Source organism: Chenopodium album, chromosome 26 (assembly GCF_948465745.1).
Source record: "Chenopodium album chromosome 26, dcCheAlbu1.1, whole genome shotgun sequence".
Lineage (NCBI taxonomy): Eukaryota > Viridiplantae > Streptophyta > Magnoliopsida > Caryophyllales > Amaranthaceae > Chenopodium > Chenopodium album.
This window is the reverse complement of record NC_137859.1, coordinates 7,816,715-7,835,717: the sequence shown is the minus strand read 5'-3', so window position 1 is coordinate 7,835,717 and position 19,003 is coordinate 7,816,715. Positions and strand designations below refer to the sequence as shown.

Below are 19,003 nucleotides of genomic sequence, written 5' to 3'. Positions count from 1 at the left end.
AGCATGACTCAAGTTTGATATTAAACCCAATTCGACATGACCTTACCAAACCTAACCCGGACATCCGAATTAACACTTTTAGATGTACATTTGCGTGGCTTGTGCGTGTCTGTATAATTTCTGTATCGTTCCAATTTTATCAGATGTCTCCGAAGAGACCGACAAAGATATACGAAGTACTATTAAATCCAACTTAACCCAAAAGGCCAAAATGAAAGATAGCTAAAGTAAAAATAAAAAGGATCATTGTGCAAATTCCAAACCAAGTTGGGGTTCTTGACTTCTTGTAGGCTGTAGCCAAGCTCCGTGCAAGTGAAAGAACCAAGCGTAGAATATCACTGTATCAGTATGAAGCGATTTTTCCAACCAATACAGAAAGATGGGTCTTCCAAAAAACCTGCACTTTCAACCAAAGATGATAATGAAGAAGAAGACAGAGAATCAAAAGATGACGGCAAAGAGCCCTTAAAGTTCTTGACATGGAATGCTAATAGTTTACTTCTTCGTGCCAAAAACAACTGGCCTGAATTCTCCAAGCTTGTTTCTTCTCTTGATCCTGATATCATTGCTATACAGGTGATTCAAGCTTTTCTTTGTCAATTTTGTTGTTTGGGTATTTGATTAATTTGCTTAATTTTGCGTTTAAGTACATGGGTTTTTGATTTTTTGTGGGATTTTAGTATATTTTTGGGTTAATTTTGATTTAGTTTGCGTTAATGATGATATAATTGAATGCATTGTCTATTTGTTGTAGCAAAGTGACCCCATTTTATGGTTATTTGATTGATTTTACAAGTTTTGCATTTTAGTTCATGGGTTTTGGAATTTGTAGGGTTTTAGAATGTGGGTAGCTGATGATTTGAGTTAATTTTGATTTGGTTTGGGTTATTGATGATAATGTATTATCTTTTTTGTTGCAACAATGTAGCATTTTTTTAAACCTCTATTATTAAATAATTTTGGTGAGATTTGTATTTATTTATTTATTAATATTTAAGGAGAATATTAGGTTTTTAGCTATGTTGTTGATTTACTTATAATGTTGTTTGTATCTGTGTAATTCAGGATTGTTAGAAAGAACATTTGTAATATGACAAGTCAGTGTTCCTACTCACATGATAATGTGAAGGAAGGATGATTTATTAGTTTGATATAACTCCAATCTAAGGTAACCATGGAGCAATATCACCAAAAACTAAAATTGAGTTTTATCAGGAAATGATCAATGTGTTATTCTGAGAGAGATTAACCCTCTGAACTGAATAATTTGTTGTGCACTTCAGATCGGTATATATTTCTGTTATTGTTCAATGAAAACAATCAAAAGATAGAATGACAGGTTTAAGGAAAATTATGCTTGGTAGGATATTAGGGACTCGTTAAGATGGCGCTTGAGACATGTGTTCTGGAGTCTGGATAGTGAACCAGAAGGATTTTGGCCATTCTCCTCTTTCATTGCACTATTATTTTTTATTAGAGCTTTATCTTCTTCTTGGTTAACTTTGTATAACTCCACTTGCAATAAGTTACTGTAGCAAAGAAGCTTTTAATACTTTACATAGGATATGTTACAAGTAGTTCATTCATAGTAGGAAGTAAGGATGCCTGCTGCTGGTTCCAAGGGCGCATCTAAAAACCAAGGAGAGCTAAAGGATGACACAAATGCCTCACGTGAAGAAAAGAAGGTAAAATTTCCCTCTTCGCAGCTGCATAATCATGTGTTCAATGATGTAATTGTGTGTCTAGGAAGTTTTTATTATCGTGAAGTCATTAACCATCTGACTGACATGATATGCACATTATTATAGTATTATTTGTGAAGTAAAATAATTGGGTAACCTGTTATCTAATAAAACTCAATAATATAATTTAAAAGGCGAATTTGTTATCAATCCAATGGCCCTAAATCGATTTCATTTGAATCATTATATAATAATATAATAATAGTTTGGTCTATTCACAGGGTGTTCGTAGTTTTTCTTATTGCAACCTCATACCATAGGAAATCATGCAATTGTTCTGATTTAAGTTATCGAGTAAAATTTAGCTAGCTTCATATATATATATCCTGAGGCACCCAATTTAACTATGATGTGCATTTTTATTTATTTTTGAATAGTATTCAGCTATGATGTACTCATGTACATGAAGTATGGTTACTTTCTATTTCTTTTTCATGCTGTTCAATGATTTCATGACAATTCATCCAGGTGTTGATGCGGGCCCTTTCAAGTCCTCCTTTTGGAGATTATCGTGTGTGGTGGTCTCTAGCAGATTCCAAGTATGCTGGGACTGCATTGCTTGTTAAGAAATGCTTCAAACTGAAAAAGATCTCTTTCTCACTAGATCCTTCAGGTTTTTCCTAGAAACAAATTTTAGCCTGTTTAGTGTTTACTTTACTCTCAAGTCTCAATCTTTCATATTCTATTTCCTTCTATGATGTTCTTGCTATCAACTTTTCTGCTGTTGCGCTCCTGGACCATGTAGTCATTACACTTCACTGTGGCATTTCTACTCAATGAGTATCATCATATATGTAAATGGGTGCAATAATCCAAACTCATTTTAAGAATTAAGAAGCACGTAGAATTTTCGTTTTTGTTTTTTTTTTTTTTTTTTTTTTTTTTTTTTTTTCTTTTCATTTAAAATGCAATAATGCATTTTTAGCTTTTTGGGCTGGCAAGTTTCACCTTGCATGGGCATGTAGATTTGGTTGAAAAGTAAAAAGTGATTTATCAGTCAACTCAATGTGCACTTTGGTATATAACAATGAGGTTTCACCTTAAAAGAAATTGGTTTGGTGATTGTTTTGAGATTCTGATAAGAATGCTCAACAGCACTAGATCGGGTTGTTGGATTGGGTTCCTTATCTGATCCTTTCTGATTCTAAATCCTAAAAAGTAACTTTTGTACATAATGTGTTGTACATTGTTGATTATGTACTTTGTCATCCATGACTAAACTAGATTTTTTTTTCTTCACGTTTTCCGTAGTGAAAAAGCATGAATCTGATGGTCGCTTGATATTGGCTGAATTTGAGTCGTTGCGCTTTATAAATACATATGTGCCCAACAATGGCTGGAAGGAAGAGGAATCCTCATTTGTACGGAGAAGAAAATGGGATAAGAAGATGCTGGAGCTTGTCTTGCAGTTATCTGATAAACCACTTATTTGGTGTGGTGATTTGAATGTGAGGTAGCTGCTTACTAAACAGCATATGTTCATTTGTGCTTAATCAGTTGTTTAGATTTATTGCTTTGATCTTTCCTCATAGATACAGTTTAAGTCTTTTTTGTGGATGGATAAGATATGGCTTTCTTTTTACAGACCCTCTTGATTATTTGTACCTCAAGGTAAATGGACCAAAGTTGTGGAAAAGATGACGTGATGTATACTTAGATTAGTCATGTTTGTCAGAACGGATTTGAATGTTTTGTCCTAGGCGCTTAGGTTTTTTATATTGTTGTTGATTGATAAAGGCACCTCTTCTGGATGATTTTTGGTTCCTTTACCACTGAGGCCAGACAATACAACATGTTTATATTATTAACCTAATCACTCTACTAAGGTTCCTTTGCAAGATAGCCTTATTGCATCTCTGGTTAACAGGGTCGCCTTTCTAATTACTTCGTATAATGTCTGTAGTTTAGCATGTTTCTTGCAAGCTTAAGACCTGGGTAAAGTGGTGCTTTATTGATCTTACAAAAAAGTTGATACTTCTCTGGTTATTCTTATTTATGCTTACTACTCATGGATTTGAAAACAGTGTAGTTAGCTTATGTCTGTCATTGGACTAACACATTTTACATTAAATTAGTTTCTACTAGCACCTTATGTCACTAGTGTAACAGCAGTCCCATATGATCTTGATTATGACAAATTCTCTAGATATCTACCCTACTATGAATGCTAGTGATGGAAACTCTGTTAACATGCTGAAAAATTAAGAAGGCAGGCTAATTTTTGGAAATGGGATAGAAATACAAGTCTCGTGTATAGAATGAAGAAGGGGGGCAGTAGAGGAAAGGAGGATGGCAATCCTTCAATGTCGACTATGTGAGCATGTCATTCCTTAATGCCCACTCTTTCTTTTGGCCTACATATGTTTCCATCATTTTTCTTTTCAATGTCACAGTACTCCTTCCGTCCAAACATAATTGTTAATTTGCATAAATTTGAACTTCGTAAATGAGGATCTGCAACCTACATGTGCTATGCCAAACATCGTGCTCTCGTGTTTTTGGTGGCTCTGAACTTATATTTATATCCTTACCGTTATAACCTGTACCCATGTGCCTCATCCAGTATGGTTGTGGCCCTTGTGGGGTGTGTCAGAAATAGGCAAATTAATCTATGCCGTTGCAGTGAAACTGTTCCCGGAAAACTTACTTTCACAAACTGACTAGAGTGACTACCGTAAATTTCTGCAGCCATGAAGATATTGATGTAAGTCATCCAGATTTCTTTGCTGCAGCAAAAATGAATGGCTATATTCCTCCAAATAAAGAGGTGAACATGCATTTTTAAGTTAAATGAATTTATGCACACATCTGTGGTATTTTGCAGCACATTACATAATCTGCATACACTTGTTACATATGCCTATTACTTCTTCCCTTGCTTATATGGAAAGGATGTTAACTAGGAAATGCAACTAGGTTCTGTTTGTCTTTTGAATGATTCAACTGCATTCAAGTGGCTGACCTGGCTTTCACCTTACTTTTTGGCAGGATTGCGGGCAGCCTGGATTCACTATATCTGAAAGGAAGCGTTTTGGTACCATGTTAAAAGAGTAAGCTCTGTGTTTGGAATTGGATTCATGTTCATCGATCTTTTGAGTTAGATATGAGATTATGTTTGTGTAACAGACTGAAAACTTATGAAGTAGAAATGCAATAAGAAGAGAAGGGAAAAATTAACAACTAAATGTACTTTGATGCAGTTAATCATCAAATGGTGTTCACATTCCTGGCCTTAGATTGGTTGGACACTACCAAACTAACAAGCAAGAGAAAATTCTATTAAGTCATCAATTTTCTTATTTTTTTTCTCTCTAATCTCCTTGATATATAGCATTTCTAAGTTATTTCTCTCACCACTAACCAACTCTGCTTTCCTCCCCAAGCTAAATCCAACATTTTAATATTCTATTACCAACATTGCCCCTCCATATAAGATTAGGTCTATTTAACATTTTTAATATATTGTATGCTATCTACTGTTATTGTCAGATTCAGGGGTTTCCCTGTATTGTCATTTGCAATATTTTTGTAGAGAAAGGCCATTGTCTGAATTCCTGTGCCTTTGATAGTCTACTGATAGGAGCCAATAGGCTGAATTGTCGAAGAACTGATACAGATTGGTTTTCATTACTCGCCTCTCAAGTGCTTTCCAAATGTTTTGTAATGTATCTCTTAGAGATCCTAGGAAAAGCCATTGTTGATTCTTTTGGAAATGATGTTTGGGACATTTTTTCACGAAGTATCAAGCGTTTTAGTTTCTAAATAAATCAGACTTTGGAGCCATTTGGGTGGGCAGAGCTGAAAATCAATTAGTGACTGATCATGTTTGACATGTTGCCTTTTTTTTTTTTTTTGCTGATGGTATGATTGCTCTTTTGAACTTTTTGTCGAGCATGTCATAAAATTTGGAAGATGGGGGCAAGGCATCAGTATCTCATGATGTAATGCTTAAACCAAGTTATTTTTTAGCTGCAAAATTCTTAGAATGTGTCTCCTCTCAGTGTATGAAGGTGATGCATTCTTCATCTAAGCTAGCGACCCTATCAAAGTGATTTTCTGATGTATATGTATCATGCTTTAGGGGGAAATTAATAGATGCATACAGATTTCTACATAAGGAGAAGGACATGGAGTGTGGCTTCTCATGGTCTGGAAACCCAGTTGGAAAGTAAGAGATTCAAGCTTTTAAGGCTTTAACTGACTTTGGATGCTTGTCGTATTCATTATATCATATATTTGTGTAGAGGAGTACAAATGGCTGCTTTCTTAGGCTTTGAATAAATGATGATGAATTGTTGCAGGTATCGAGGTAAAAGGATGAGGATAGATTACTTTTTAGTGTCAGAAATGCTCAAGGACCGAATAGTATCCTGCAAGATGCACGGACAGGGCATTGAGTTGGAAGGTATGTTATGTCTGACTTTGTGAGGAAAATTTAACATGAATAATTTGGATTATTTTACATCTTTTAGCTCTTATAAACTTTTGATTAATATCTCAACCTTTGAAGTCCAATTTCTCATACGTAGTAATAATCTTTTGAGATATTTGACTTCTCCATTCTCCCAATAGTCAGTCTTAATATTGTAAGCCGGATAAGTGGATATGAGCCCTGAGGGAGAATACATACTGCACCATCGACTATATCCTTTAAATCAGATCATATATATAAGAAGAAAAAATAGGGAAGACAAAAATGATAACTGATAAATCTGCCAAAGATAATATTAATGATGTATCTGACTAGTGTTTACTGTATTTTTCAGGTTTCTGTGGAAGCGACCATTGCCCAGTGTCTCTTGAGCTTGCACCAAGTTCACCTGATCCAACCGTGAACGAAGCTTCCAACTAACATTTTAAGTTATGTAACCCCCTTATTTGATGCAGATTGAGAAGTAATTCAGGCATATTGATCCAGATTAGTATGTAAATGAGTTACTATTGAGTAGTGCTATTCACAGAAATATTGGTTCCATCAGAGATTTTCTATATTTGAATCCAAAGCAATTTCTTCTTTAGTGTGTGCACTAGTAACATGTTGCGATATAACTCTTGTATTCGAATAGATCTTTAATTAGTTAGGACTTTTAGTAGTATGTTTACCACTTTACCAGATAACCATTTCTTTTCTGGCTTTCTTATTTATGTATTAGAGGGTTTATCAGTCTTGTGAGTTGTGAGTTTTAACTTTTGGGGGCGTTTGGTTCACGAAATATAGGTATGAGGTATGGGTTTAGAATAACTAAAACCCATACCATATGTTTGGTTGACAAAAATATGAATTTCAAACCCATACCTCAAACCCATGAGGTATGGGGTTTAGAAACCTTGGGGGGGGAGGTGGGTTTGGCTCATTCCATTCCCTTAAGTATCAAATAAAAGGAGAGAATAGTGAGATATTCCATTCCAGAATTACACCAAACACATGGTATTAAGTATCAAGTTCCAACCCGATACCACCTTAACCCCATTCCTGATTCCAACCCCATACCACTTTGTGAACCAAACGCCCCCTAAGAGGGTTAAACCGTTTAAATGAATGTGTGAAAGTGTGCTAGATTGGTACACAAAATAAGAGGGTGAGACGCATTAGTGTGTTGATATACAAGGATAATAATGTAAAACACACGGAGTACATCTTAAAAAGACCATGAGAAATTGTTGATGATATTTTTGGGTTTAAACAAGTACCACTCTCGGATTTTATTGGTTGATTGACTATTTCGACGTTGATCCTCGTATGTTCGTGACTTTTTTTTTTAATAATTTTTTGCTATTCTTTTTGCCTCCTCTTGATTAGTTTTTCTCCTAAAATGTCTTTTAAGGACGTGTTTTATTCACTTGATTTTTACTGCACTAAAATAATTTTAATTTTGTTTTTCTCCTAAAATGTCTTTTAAGGACGTGTTTTATTCACTTGATTTTTACTGCACTAAAATAATTTTAATTTATTAAACCTTATTAAAACTAAACTTATTTTAATTGAAAATTGTAATTTGTTTTGTTTTTAAAAAAATTGTACTTAAGTAACCTTTATTAGAACTTATTATAAATTTATTTACCGTTAAAAAATAAAAATTAAAAAAAAAAAATCTCAAGAATAGCTAGTAATATGCAATATGCTATAGTCCAACAAAATCCTTGATTAGTCTAGCTTGCCTAAATAAATATTAAAAAGTCTAGCCATTTATTTTTGAAACAAGTCTATCCAATATTTGATTAAGGGCCTGTTCACATTTACTTAATTTCAATTCAGTTCAGCTCAGCTCCAATCAGTTCAGTTCAGTTCAGTTCCAATCAGTTCAGTTCAATTCAGCTCTTAATTTCCCTCTCACATAAAATATTCATTTCAGCTCAATTCAGTTCAGTTCAGTTCAGTTCCAATCAGTTCAGTTCAGCTCAGTTCAGTAAATATGAACAGGCCCTAAGTTGAATTACATTTTTTGTTTATTGTAAGCTACTAAGTTGAGTCAATCATAAGTTGCTTGTAGCAAATTTAATTAGTTTTAGGGTTAATTTGCATAAATCTTGGGATATATTGGATGTTTGTTTGATTTTGCTCAGGTTTGGAACGTTGTATTGATTTCAGCCATTTTTAGGTTACAAATTTTCATTTACTCCGTAATTAAATTCATTCAAGCAGGTTCATGGTTTATTTTTGAGTAGGATTTGCATTAATTCATTAATCTATTTGTTCATGCATATTATTATAACAAATTAGAGAAGGAAATAGACGTTATGGATGGGGAAGCCGGAAGCATATGGCTATAAACATTAAAATCTTACCATCCACTTTAAACTTGTTGATTTGATTCCAACTTGTTATATAATACCAACAACTGAACCAAATGCCTCGAATTATTAACCATGTTCACTTATTTAATTAAAATAAAAGTAAAATAAATCTGAGAATATTCATGTCTTATAGTTAAATGATGATAAGTGTCTATCTAAAAAGCAATTTTAGGGAAAAAAAGTTGTTACTAAGCCAATAGAGCAATGAGAAAAAGAATATAACATCTACACCAATGCAAATGTTTAGCCATGTTCTAATTATTCCCTAACCAATTTTTTTTTTCTTATCAACATATATTTTTTAAAGGTAGGTGGATTTTTGATCTCATGACATCTAATAATTGATAAGCCAATCTTTTCATTAAACTAAACATTAATTAAACATATCATTGAGTAAATCATATATATGAGAAACATTCAACATTAATTAATTCATAAGAAAAAAAAAAAATAACCTTGTAGAGTTTAGAAATTAGGAGACATTCAACATTAAATTCATTTATTCTTCATTAATTGCATCACATTAGGAATTCCCTTTTGAAGAACATCTCCTAATTTCTTTCTTTTCCTTACCTTTTACAAAAATCATCATTAATTGCATTAGGTGTTCCCCTTGTGGTTTTCGTTCAAAAAAAAAAGGTGTTCCCCTCGTGATGAACATCTTCTAATAGTGATTTTTCATCGCCCTTTCAATAAAAATAAAATATTCACCATTTATTCATACATAGGCCATAAAAACAACTTCATTAAGGTTATTTTTATAACGGTGGTAATATTTTTTTTAACGGGTCCAACTACAAAAATAATTAGTCGATAACTTGGTATACTCCAATAACTTCAAAAATAATCGATACGGAATCTTATTACAACAGCAATAACTCCGTATCGATTATTTGACTGTAGACTTTCACAATTTTTTTTACTCACCAACATCATCACACCAAATAAGATCTAAAGTTTGAAAATAATGGAAGTTACAATTTTAATTTTCTATCAATTTTTTCTTTTTAAATTTAAAAATATCTTTAAAAATTAAAAAAAGAGGGTGTGTGCAATTTGTGTATGTGTCCAATACAAAGTTCCTCCTTCCTCACCACTTCACCACCATTCACCCACAACTCGAATAAAACCAACCCACCCACTCACTCACTCAACTCATCCCACTCTCTTCACCATTTTCATTTTTCATTCCCCTGTTTTCTCTCTCTTCTTTCTCTCTCTCCTCTGTTAAAATTAAAAACAGAGAAGAGGCAGAGCAATTTTTATTTTATATATATATATAACCCCTTAAATAAAACCCACCTCTTTTCTTTTATTATGAAAAAGAATCCCCAAATCTGATCACTTCTTTTCTTCTTTTTCTCTCTCTTCAATGGCAGAAATACCCGTTTTCTAAAAAAAAATTCCCTTTTTTTTTATTTCCCCAATTTTCTCAAAATTAATTTATTAAAAAAATTTAGGAAATGGGTTCTTCTTCATTTGTTACAGCAGAGCATTCAAGTCCAGAGGTATTTCCATGGTTGAAAACCCTACCAGTTGCTCCAGAATATCACCCAACAATCCAAGAATTTCAAGATCCAATTGCTTACATTTTCAAGATTGAAAAGGAAGCTTCTAAATTTGGGATTTGTAAGATTGTTCCTCCTGTTCCTCCCCAATCAAAAAAATCAGTAATTTCTAACCTAAATCGTTCACTTCAATCATTACCCAATAATTGTAATCAAAACCCTAATAATTCTCAACCCACATTTACGACCCGACAACAGCAAGTCGGGTTTTGCCCCAGAAAACAACGACCCATTCACAAGTCAGTGTGGCAGAGTGGTGAGTACTACACTCTCCAGCAATTTGAAGCTAAGGCTAAGAATTTTGAGAAGAATTACTTGAAGAATCGTGCTAAAAAGGCGGTATCGGCTTTCGAGGTTGAGACCCTTTACTGGAAGGCTAATGGGGATAGACCCTTTTCTGTTGAGTATGCTAATGACATGCCTGGGTCTGGTTTTATACCCATGAAAGATAAAAAAACAGGGGAAGTTGTTTCTGTTGCTGCTTCTAATGTTGGTGAAACTGCTTGGAATATGAGAGGTGTTGCAAGGTCTAATGGTTCTTTGTTGAGGTTTATGAAGGAGGAAATTCCTGGTGTTACTTCTCCTATGGTTTATGTTGCTATGATGTTTAGTTGGTTTGCTTGGCATGTTGAAGATCATGATTTGCATAGTTTGAATTACTTGCATTTGGGTGCTGGTAAGACTTGGTATGGTGTTCCTAAGGATGCCGCCTCCGCCTTCGAAGAGGTCATTCGGGTTCATGGCTTTGGTGAAGAGATTAACCCTCTTGGTTAGTTGTTCATTTGCTTGTTTTTGGTTTACTACATTTGAGGTTTTATGTTGATTATTACTATGGATTGATGTCAGTGTTTGGGAGCTATTGTTGTTGTTATTATTGCTACTTTATCTTGTAAAAAATAATGTTATGGTTGTTGGTTTAGGCTTAAAATGGTGTGATCATGTGTTAGTTTGGTAGTCTGCCCTGTTTGCTCTGTTTTCGTGCGGCACGTATTGTATTCAAATGTTGTGTGAGCGGGTGATTGTGAGTTATGAACATGGTATTTTGGTAGCAAGAGGTTAGTGAGCTTGTAAGAGCTTTGTTGTTATAGAATTTACTTGTTTTGCATCGTTTTGCTAATGTTGCTATTTTTGGAATAATCATAGAATTTTGGTTGTGGCAGCTTTTGAACTTGAGAAAGGAGGGATTTTTATGATGGGAGTTATTGTTAATGTAGTGATGTGCTTTGTGTGTAGGAGTATTGGGTAGGAGGCAATGATTGGTTGTAACTTGTGTGAGTAGTCGTTATTCGAAGTAAAACTATTATGTACAGATTTTTAGGTTTCTCCTGTTACCTGTAATTATACTTGTATATTTGAATCTTCATTAGGATAGTGCCTTATGTCATTAGTGCCGTAGATACCGGACCTTGTTTGTTTATGTTCCTTTAGCAGCACATCTAAATAATGTTGCTCTAGTTATATCTTCCCGATACAACGTGATTAGCAACGGTACTAGTTGGCAACTGAATGATTGCGAGAGCAAAGTAAAGTGGCAATTTCCGTGTTGAGATTCTGTCACCTGATGATCTTTGATGCATGAGATTGGGTGTCAGTTTGGGAGCTTGGAGATGTTTTTTTTTTTTTTTTCGACAGCAACACTTACCTTGCATGGATCATGATGATGAAGTCTTGGGAGATCTGGATTTATGTACCTTTACTGCTAGCTCATAATGCTTCTGAAAGACAGATTGGAATTACGCTGACATAGACATATAGTGCAACGGGGAAAATTTTCTTGTGCTAGGAAAATCCTCAACTCTTGCTTCATTATATATTGCCTTCTCTGCTGCTTTTCTCTACTTAAAGTAAGTCTTATCGTGGAAAGCAGCTTTGGGTGAACTATGGGTCAAATAAATTGGGTAGATGTTATGTTTGGGAGTTCCTTTTTAGCTAAACATGAACAGGACCTAAACATTTGAAGTGGGCCCAAAGTGTAGTTTATATTTTTCTATACATTAATAATTTATTCAGAGGACACATCATTTCGAAAAGAATCATTATAATTTGCACCACTTTGTAGAAATTACTATCTTGTTATGCTTGCTAGTCCTGTGTCTTATGAAGAAAGTATACTGGAAAAACATCTGAGTCCTGTTTCAAAAATAATTTGTTGTGATCATCTCTGTTACTGTCCATCTTGTGCACTGTGTAAACTTCAGGTTTGACAAAGTTTGTGAGATGAGTTTTATGCATAATTTGTTTTTTTGAAGGGATGTTTTAACTGTGCTCTGCCGGACCATATGTATGAGTTTTCTTTTCTGTTCTCTGTGCTTTGCCCTGAAACATGCTGGTTTTGCATCAGCCTCTTACTTGCAGCTATTTCTTGATTCTTTGATGTTGGAGAAGGAAAATCGAATTACATGCTTGAAGTTAAGTCCTGATTTATCCTTTTTTCTAATGCAACAGTTACCTTTGCTACACTTGGCGAGAAAACTACAGTGATGTCCCCAGAAGTGCTTGTTAATGCAGGGGTTCCCTGTTGCAGGTGATTAACACTCTCAAAGCTATTACAAAGATCTAGTTGCTAGGCCATTGTTATTACTCTACTCTGAGGTTTTCCTTTTTGAGAGTGCCTTGAATGTAATTAGTCCTGTCTACATTTTCTTTTGCTCCTGATCAGGTTAGTGCAAAATGCAGGGGAGTTTGTTGTCACATTCCCAAGGGCTTACCATTCTGGTTTCAGTCATGGTGAGCTGTCTTTCTTGCCCAGTTCGTTGTTTTTGCTCTCTATAGCACTTATGAGTGGTTAGTTGATTTAATTTGAACCTTTTGATGTAGGGTTTAACTGCGGAGAAGCATCTAATATTGCCACTCCTGAATGGCTGAGGTTTGCAAAAGATGCTGCTATTCGTAGGGCCTCAATAAACTATCCACCAATGGTCTCTCATTTCCAGTTGCTTTATGATCTTGCATTAGCTATATGTTCAAGGTGCATGTTCTCTCTTGATAGACTTTCTGCTCAACTCTGCTGCCAGTGCCATGCATTTCTTTCCATCAATAGATATAGATGATGGGTAATAATAATGAATTGCTGCTTGCAGTTTATTAGCTTTTTACCTTTCTGTTTAGTAAGCTGGTTTTTATCAGTTTGTGGGAACATTTGTATAATCACATGTATTTGGTTCAGACATGTTTGTGGCTTATTTCTAATCTTTATTTACTTTCCCCATTTTGTCCATGGTTTATATATTCTCTGTTGTCATTGAAGATAGTTGTCAGTCATAATATGTCTTATAAACAAGTTTGGCAGCTCTTAGTCTGATTATTCCCACTCTTTTTGATCTTAGGGCATCAGTGGGAAGCAATTCCGGGCCTCGAAGTTCTCGCCTAAAAGATAAGAAAAAGGGTGAAGGTGAAATGCTGGTTAAACAGATGTTTGTGCAAGATGTAATGCAAAATAATGATCTTCTTTACACTCTTGGACAAGGATCTGAAGTTGTACTTCTCCCTCACAATTCTTCTGAAATATTTGTTTGGTCCAATTTGCGTGTTGGATCTAAGTATAAAGTGAAACCTGGATTACCTTTTAGCTTATATAGTTCAGAAGAAGCTATTAAAGCTTCTGATGACATTATGTTAGCTAGAGATGTTAAGCAACAAAAATCTTTTTATTCTGTCAAATCAAAGTTTAGTGGTTCTATGTCCGCTGTGCCGCGTGAGATAGAACACTCAGAAACTGAGAAAGAAAGAGGTGCATCTGGAGATGGATTGTCAGATCGTGGATTGTTTTCATGTGTCAAATGTGGGATTTGGACTTTTGCTTGTGTTGCCATTGTTCAACCTACTGAATCAGCTGCGCAGTACTTGATGTCAGCCGATTGTAGCTCCTTTAATGATTGGATTGTTGGTTCTGGAGTATCAAGTCATCGAATTGATCCAAATGATGGTGAAGCAAATACATCAGAACCAGATTCTTTTTCAGGTAGAGTATGTGTATGATTCACTATGCTATTGTTGACTAAAGATATGATTTGGAAGGATGAGCAATTTCCTGTTTAATTTTGCCTAGCCAATTTTTTCTTTGTTGATGTTGCTGGCTTGCTATCCTTATTGTAGCTCCTTTAATGAATAGCTTTTATGAAGGCTCTTGAATTTGCATCGTCTATTGGATGAATGCTTATGGAGGGTACATTCTTCTAATATCTAGGAAATTTGGTAACTTTGATATTTTTTGAATTGCAGGGTCCATGGAAAAAAATGGTCCTGAAGGCTCATATGTTAACCCTGTCCACTATACTGATCACCAAGGTCAAAGCACAATTAACACTTCAACGCTGAAGTCAAATACTTCTGAGAATGTAGAAGTGGGTTCACATACTGAGATGAAGAATGAATCATCTGCGCTTGGCTTATTGGCTATGACATATGGACATTCTTCTGACTCTGATGAAGATGATGTTCAACCCAATTGTCCAGTTGTTTCTGAGGATAATCTATCTGGAGATGGTTCATGGGGTGCTAGATTTCACCAAGATGATTCTGCATCACCAAATTTTGAGCAAGGCTATGATAGTGGTTTAGAAAGGGGTCCAAGCCAAATTTCTTCAAGATCTGACTGTGAAGATGAGGATTCGCCCCAAAGGTCTGATTTCTATGAACACTGTGGCCACAGAAGAGTTAATGGAGACGATGATGAGTATGATTCTCACAACTGCTCTGCCAAATTCACGGAGGAAGATACATTGACTTCTGAGCGAAATTATTCTCCTATTGCTGATGAACATAATACTGCAAAATACAGCTGTGCTATTGACCCAATGGGCAAGCCAAATCTTTCTTATCCTCGTAGATGTGATGAAGATTCTTCAAGGATGCATGTTTTCTGTCTTGAGCATGCTGTTGAGGTTGAAAAACAACTCCGACCAATTGGTGGGGTGCATATCTTACTCCTTTGTCATCCAGGTGGGTGTGGATTTATTTATATTTTGATTCATTGCTGTGTGTAGCGTTGTTTTTAGCTTCTGAGTCTACTAGGGGCTGATATCTTAAGGGGAGGGAGCTACATCTAGCTCATGTTAGCTCAAAGACCTAGCACCTCACTACTTTCTTTAACACTGCTAGGACTCTAGGAATAAAGTGGCCACCTGAAACTTGGGTCATGAGAAGGCAGTCAATGTTCTGAATGACTAAGCATGCGGTTATAAAAACTTAACGTTTTATTATGTAATGTATAATGTTGAATCCTTTTAGTAAATAGCAGAACTAATAATGCTTAACTTGGACAGCTTGTGTGGTTCATGGCTCTCTATTAAGTTCTTTGGACAGCTGCAGCCCTGCTATTGTTTTTATTGCTGTGTTTATGTTCATCTTGCTTAGATAGGTGATTTTTACTTTTGAATCTAAAGGCTGTGGTTTCTAGGGACCTATGGCCTCAACCCTGTCATCTGGACCAATTGGCATCAGATGCAGATTACTTGCATGAACACTTGGCTCATGTAATTTGCAGAAGTGGGGAGTCTTCTGCAGAGAGTTTTGTGAGCCTTTGGAAATGATATAAGATGCATGAAAACTGGGTGTGTACGGAATTTGTCCATATTTCCTGAATATTAATGTATTTTTAGTTATTTCCCTCAAAAAAAAATCTATTTTCAGTTATAATTGATAAAAGTAAAATATGGCAGTGTATTGTTTCCTTTATCATATCAATAGGACAATAGACAATAGCTATGGGAGAGCCAATATACATTTTTTTTTTAATGTTGTGTGTTTTTTTTCTTGCATATGCATAGCATAATTGTGGGAATATACATGTTTTTGTTGTAAAGGTTTGATCCTTGCTGCTTCTTGATACATTTGCTCCGCATTTTCAGACTATCCCAATGTAGAAGTTGAAGCAAAGAAGGTAGCAGAAGAGTTGGAAATGGATTATGGATGGAAAGATATTGCTTTCTCCATGGCCACCAAAGAGGATGAGGAGCGAATTCATATGGCCTTGCAAAGTGAGGAAGCCACACCAAAGAATGGGGATTGGGCTGTAAAACTGGGCATCAATCTCTTTTATAGTGCCATCCTCAGCCGTTCACCTCTCTATAATAAGCAGATGCCCTACAACTCTGTCATATACAATGCATTTGGCTGCAGTAGTCCATCAAAATACTCTCCGGAAGCCAAGGTCTGTGGCAAAGGATTTGGCAGGCAGAAAAAGTTGGTGATGGCTGGTAAATGGTGTGGTAAAGTATGGATGTCAAATCAGGTTCATCCTTTGTTATTAAATAGAGATCCTGATGAAGATGCTTGTTTGAAATCGGATGGGAAAGTTGGGAGAAAATCAGAAACTAGTTATAAAGCTCAAACCACCAGTGCGAATAGAAAGGCAGGAAAGAAGAGAAGATCAATGCCAGGGAGTAGGATAGCCAAGAAAATGAAATTTGAAGTCACAGATTTTGCTGATACTGATCCGGAAGATTTAGTGGATGATAAACCTGAGCTTGAAACAAGGAGAAGTGTCAGAAAATCAAAAACACAATGCAGGCCTATCAAGAGAGTAATACACCAAGAAGAAATTCCAGATACCAACTCAGAGGATTCACAAGAAGATTTTAAATCTCCTCGAGGAAGTTTGAGAAGTGTTAGAACTTTGAAGCGAGGAGCTACACAAATTCTCAAAGCAAAAGGTCATCAGAGTGCTGCTGCGATTCACAATTATTCTGATGATGATTCACTGGATGATGGATCTCATCAACATGGATTGAGAAGCTGTAAGCGGAAGCTGAAAGCAGAGGGAAAATCAGCCAGAAAGGTAATATCCCAACCAAAAGATTTGGATAGTGAGTCTGAAGGTTCACCATCAAATGAATCTGAACTAGAGGAGCAGAGGAATTTTAGGAGTCCAGCCTCTTCTCAGCGGCGGGTCCCAGTCCATAAACAATTTGAGCCTGTCACTGATGATGATGATGAGATGGATGGTGGGCCAAGCACTCGTCTAAGGAAAAGAATTTCGAGGACTACTCAGGATAGGAGAGAAACAAAGCCAGCAGTAAAGAGGCAAGTACAGAAATCCAAAGGAAAAAAAGCAGCTCCAGTCGTGAAGAATGCTATTCCAGCAAGAAAGGGTCCCAAGATGAGGCTTCCAGTATCAAGAGGTCCAGCTATGAAGGGTCCAGCCAGGAAGAATCCATCCCTCTCCACTGGTGATGCAGATGAAGAAGATGAAGAAGAAGAGGAGACAGCTGAATTTGCCTGTGACGTTGAGGGGTGCAGCATGAGTTTAGGTTCAAAGCAAGAACTTGCCTTGCATAAACGAAACATATGTCCGGTCAAGGGATGTGGTAAAAAATTCTTCTCACACAAGTATCTGGTTCAGCATCGACGTGTTCACATGGATGACCGGCCTTTGAAGTGTCCTTGGAAGGGATGTCGAATGACTTTCAAGTGGGCGTGGGCCCGCACTGAACATATTCGGGTACACACCGGGGCTCGCCCGTATGTCTGTAATGAAGCGGGCTGTGGTCAAACGTTCAGATTCGTGTCAGATTTCAGTCGTCACAAACGAAAGACAGGTCATGCAGCAAAGAAGGCTAGGAAATAATATATTTAGGTGGTATGTATAAACATAATTTAACATTGCTTGTCAAGAATCTGTTACAATTGATTGACCTTAGGTCTTAGTTCAATTTTTAGTTTTAGGGCTTCCCATTTTAACTGGGATTTGGTAAGAATTGTGGAATCTGTCATGTCAGGGGGTCTTCATTGGACCCATTCTTTTAGTTTAATCAAGAAAATCCTTGAGGAACCATTTGTCTAATGTATTATATTTAAATACAATCATACATGCTGTGACTTAGCTTGGTCAAGTGCTTTTCTTCTCTTTGTGCTTACTGTTGACTTTGAAAGTTTGTACTATCTCTGTTAATGGTTATCTGCAACTTTGGAAATTTAAATTTGGTGATTCTTATTTTAAATTTTCTTATGCTTAATTTATAATTCGTAGGATTTTGGAAAGAACAAAGAACACATGTGTTCATGGCTGTAAAAATTTGCATGGGGATCTTAAGCTCTTATACTATCCTTTGTTACATGATTGATATTGTCTTATGTACTTTTGTACAACACTACATTATCAATTTGGCATGTAGTTTCTTGCATCATTTTCACTTATACAAGAAACTTATTGGCTTCATTGTGAATGTATATGTTTGAGTATGTCATTTTACCTAAAAACTATAAAAAAAATCCAATCAATTCTATAGTGTGCATAGTGTTTATCGTTAGCAAAAGTTGACACAACATAAAATTTTGACCAAAAACAATTACAGAGTATAAGTATGTATCTCTTTAGAATTATTATTTGGGAAATTCTTAATGGTAGCTTCATGTTTTTGCTTTTTCTCAATGGTAGTCAAGTTTTTTTTTGGATTCTCAATGGTAGACTTCAACTTTTTAAAAATTGCAAACATAACCTTAATTATGTTTTTCCGTCAAATTATTGTTAAATCTAACCTTATTACAACCAAGGTTATCTTTAAAAATAATAATAATAAATTAATAAGTAAAAACAAATACTACGTATAAAAAATAAAACCACCCCTCCCCGCTAAGCACTTGCCCAAGCCAGCTCAGTCTAGACAGCCTCCTCGGCCCTGCCCCCCACCCCCCTCTTCTGCCGGAACCCAGCTAACCCTTGTCCATCCGGCGCCCAGCCAACCCCCACCCACCAGCAATTCTCCCCAACATCCACGAGTATTCACTATATTATTAAGCATTCCAAATAATTTCATTTTGAAGTTAAGTAAGAAATGATGAAATTTGGGTTTAATTTAGCTCCAATGGCTTCCGACGCCTCTGCAACTACTACTTCCTGCCTACCTTTCCATGTATTTCAACATCTTCTTTGTCAAAGGGAGGTAATACTTCTTCTTC

At 35.7% G+C, this 19,003-nt stretch overlaps 2 protein-coding genes across 2 annotated transcripts; both read left to right on the top strand.

Moving 5' to 3' along the window:
* The first annotated feature begins 287 nt into the window (after nucleotides 1-287).
* Nucleotides 288-6,756, top strand: LOC145618235 (DNA-(apurinic or apyrimidinic site) endonuclease-like). Its single transcript, XM_081673007.1, has 9 exons — nucleotides 288-576; nucleotides 1,593-1,685; nucleotides 2,211-2,355; nucleotides 2,994-3,195; nucleotides 4,431-4,509; nucleotides 4,731-4,792; nucleotides 5,824-5,910; nucleotides 6,044-6,147; nucleotides 6,509-6,756. Exons 1-9 carry the CDS (start codon nucleotides 349-351, stop codon nucleotides 6,592-6,594), a joined length of 1,086 nt encoding a protein of 361 aa, XP_081529133.1. The 5' UTR covers nucleotides 288-348; the 3' UTR covers nucleotides 6,595-6,756.
* A 2,884-nt stretch (nucleotides 6,757-9,640) lies between these two features.
* On the top strand, nucleotides 9,641-17,949 carry LOC145616646 (lysine-specific demethylase REF6-like). Its single transcript, XM_081671405.1, has 7 exons — nucleotides 9,641-10,874; nucleotides 12,551-12,629; nucleotides 12,765-12,832; nucleotides 12,923-13,073; nucleotides 13,432-14,066; nucleotides 14,327-15,046; nucleotides 15,955-17,949. Exons 1-7 carry the CDS (start codon nucleotides 10,001-10,003, stop codon nucleotides 17,670-17,672), a joined length of 4,245 nt encoding a protein of 1,414 aa, XP_081527531.1. The 5' UTR covers nucleotides 9,641-10,000; the 3' UTR covers nucleotides 17,673-17,949.
* The last annotated feature ends 1,054 nt before the right edge of the window (nucleotides 17,950-19,003 follow it).

Bases quoted from the DNA above. Each gene is read 5' to 3' on its own strand.
- LOC145618235 (XM_081673007.1), top strand. From the start codon at position 349: ATGAAGCGATTTTTCCAACCAATACAGAAAGATGGGTCTTCCAAAAAA. The intron at 3,196-4,430 runs GTAGCTGCTTAC...AAATTTCTGCAG, and splicing joins TGTGGTGATTTGAATGTGAG to CCATGAAGATATTGATGTAA. The intron at 5,911-6,043 runs GTAAGAGATTCA...GAATTGTTGCAG, and splicing joins TCTGGAAACCCAGTTGGAAA to GTATCGAGGTAAAAGGATGA.
- LOC145616646 (XM_081671405.1), top strand. From the start codon at position 10,001: ATGGGTTCTTCTTCATTTGTTACAGCAGAGCATTCAAGTCCAGAGGTA. The intron at 12,833-12,922 runs GTGAGCTGTCTT...CTTTTGATGTAG, and splicing joins CCATTCTGGTTTCAGTCATG to GGTTTAACTGCGGAGAAGCA. The intron at 14,067-14,326 runs GTAGAGTATGTG...TTTGAATTGCAG, and splicing joins AGAACCAGATTCTTTTTCAG to GGTCCATGGAAAAAAATGGT.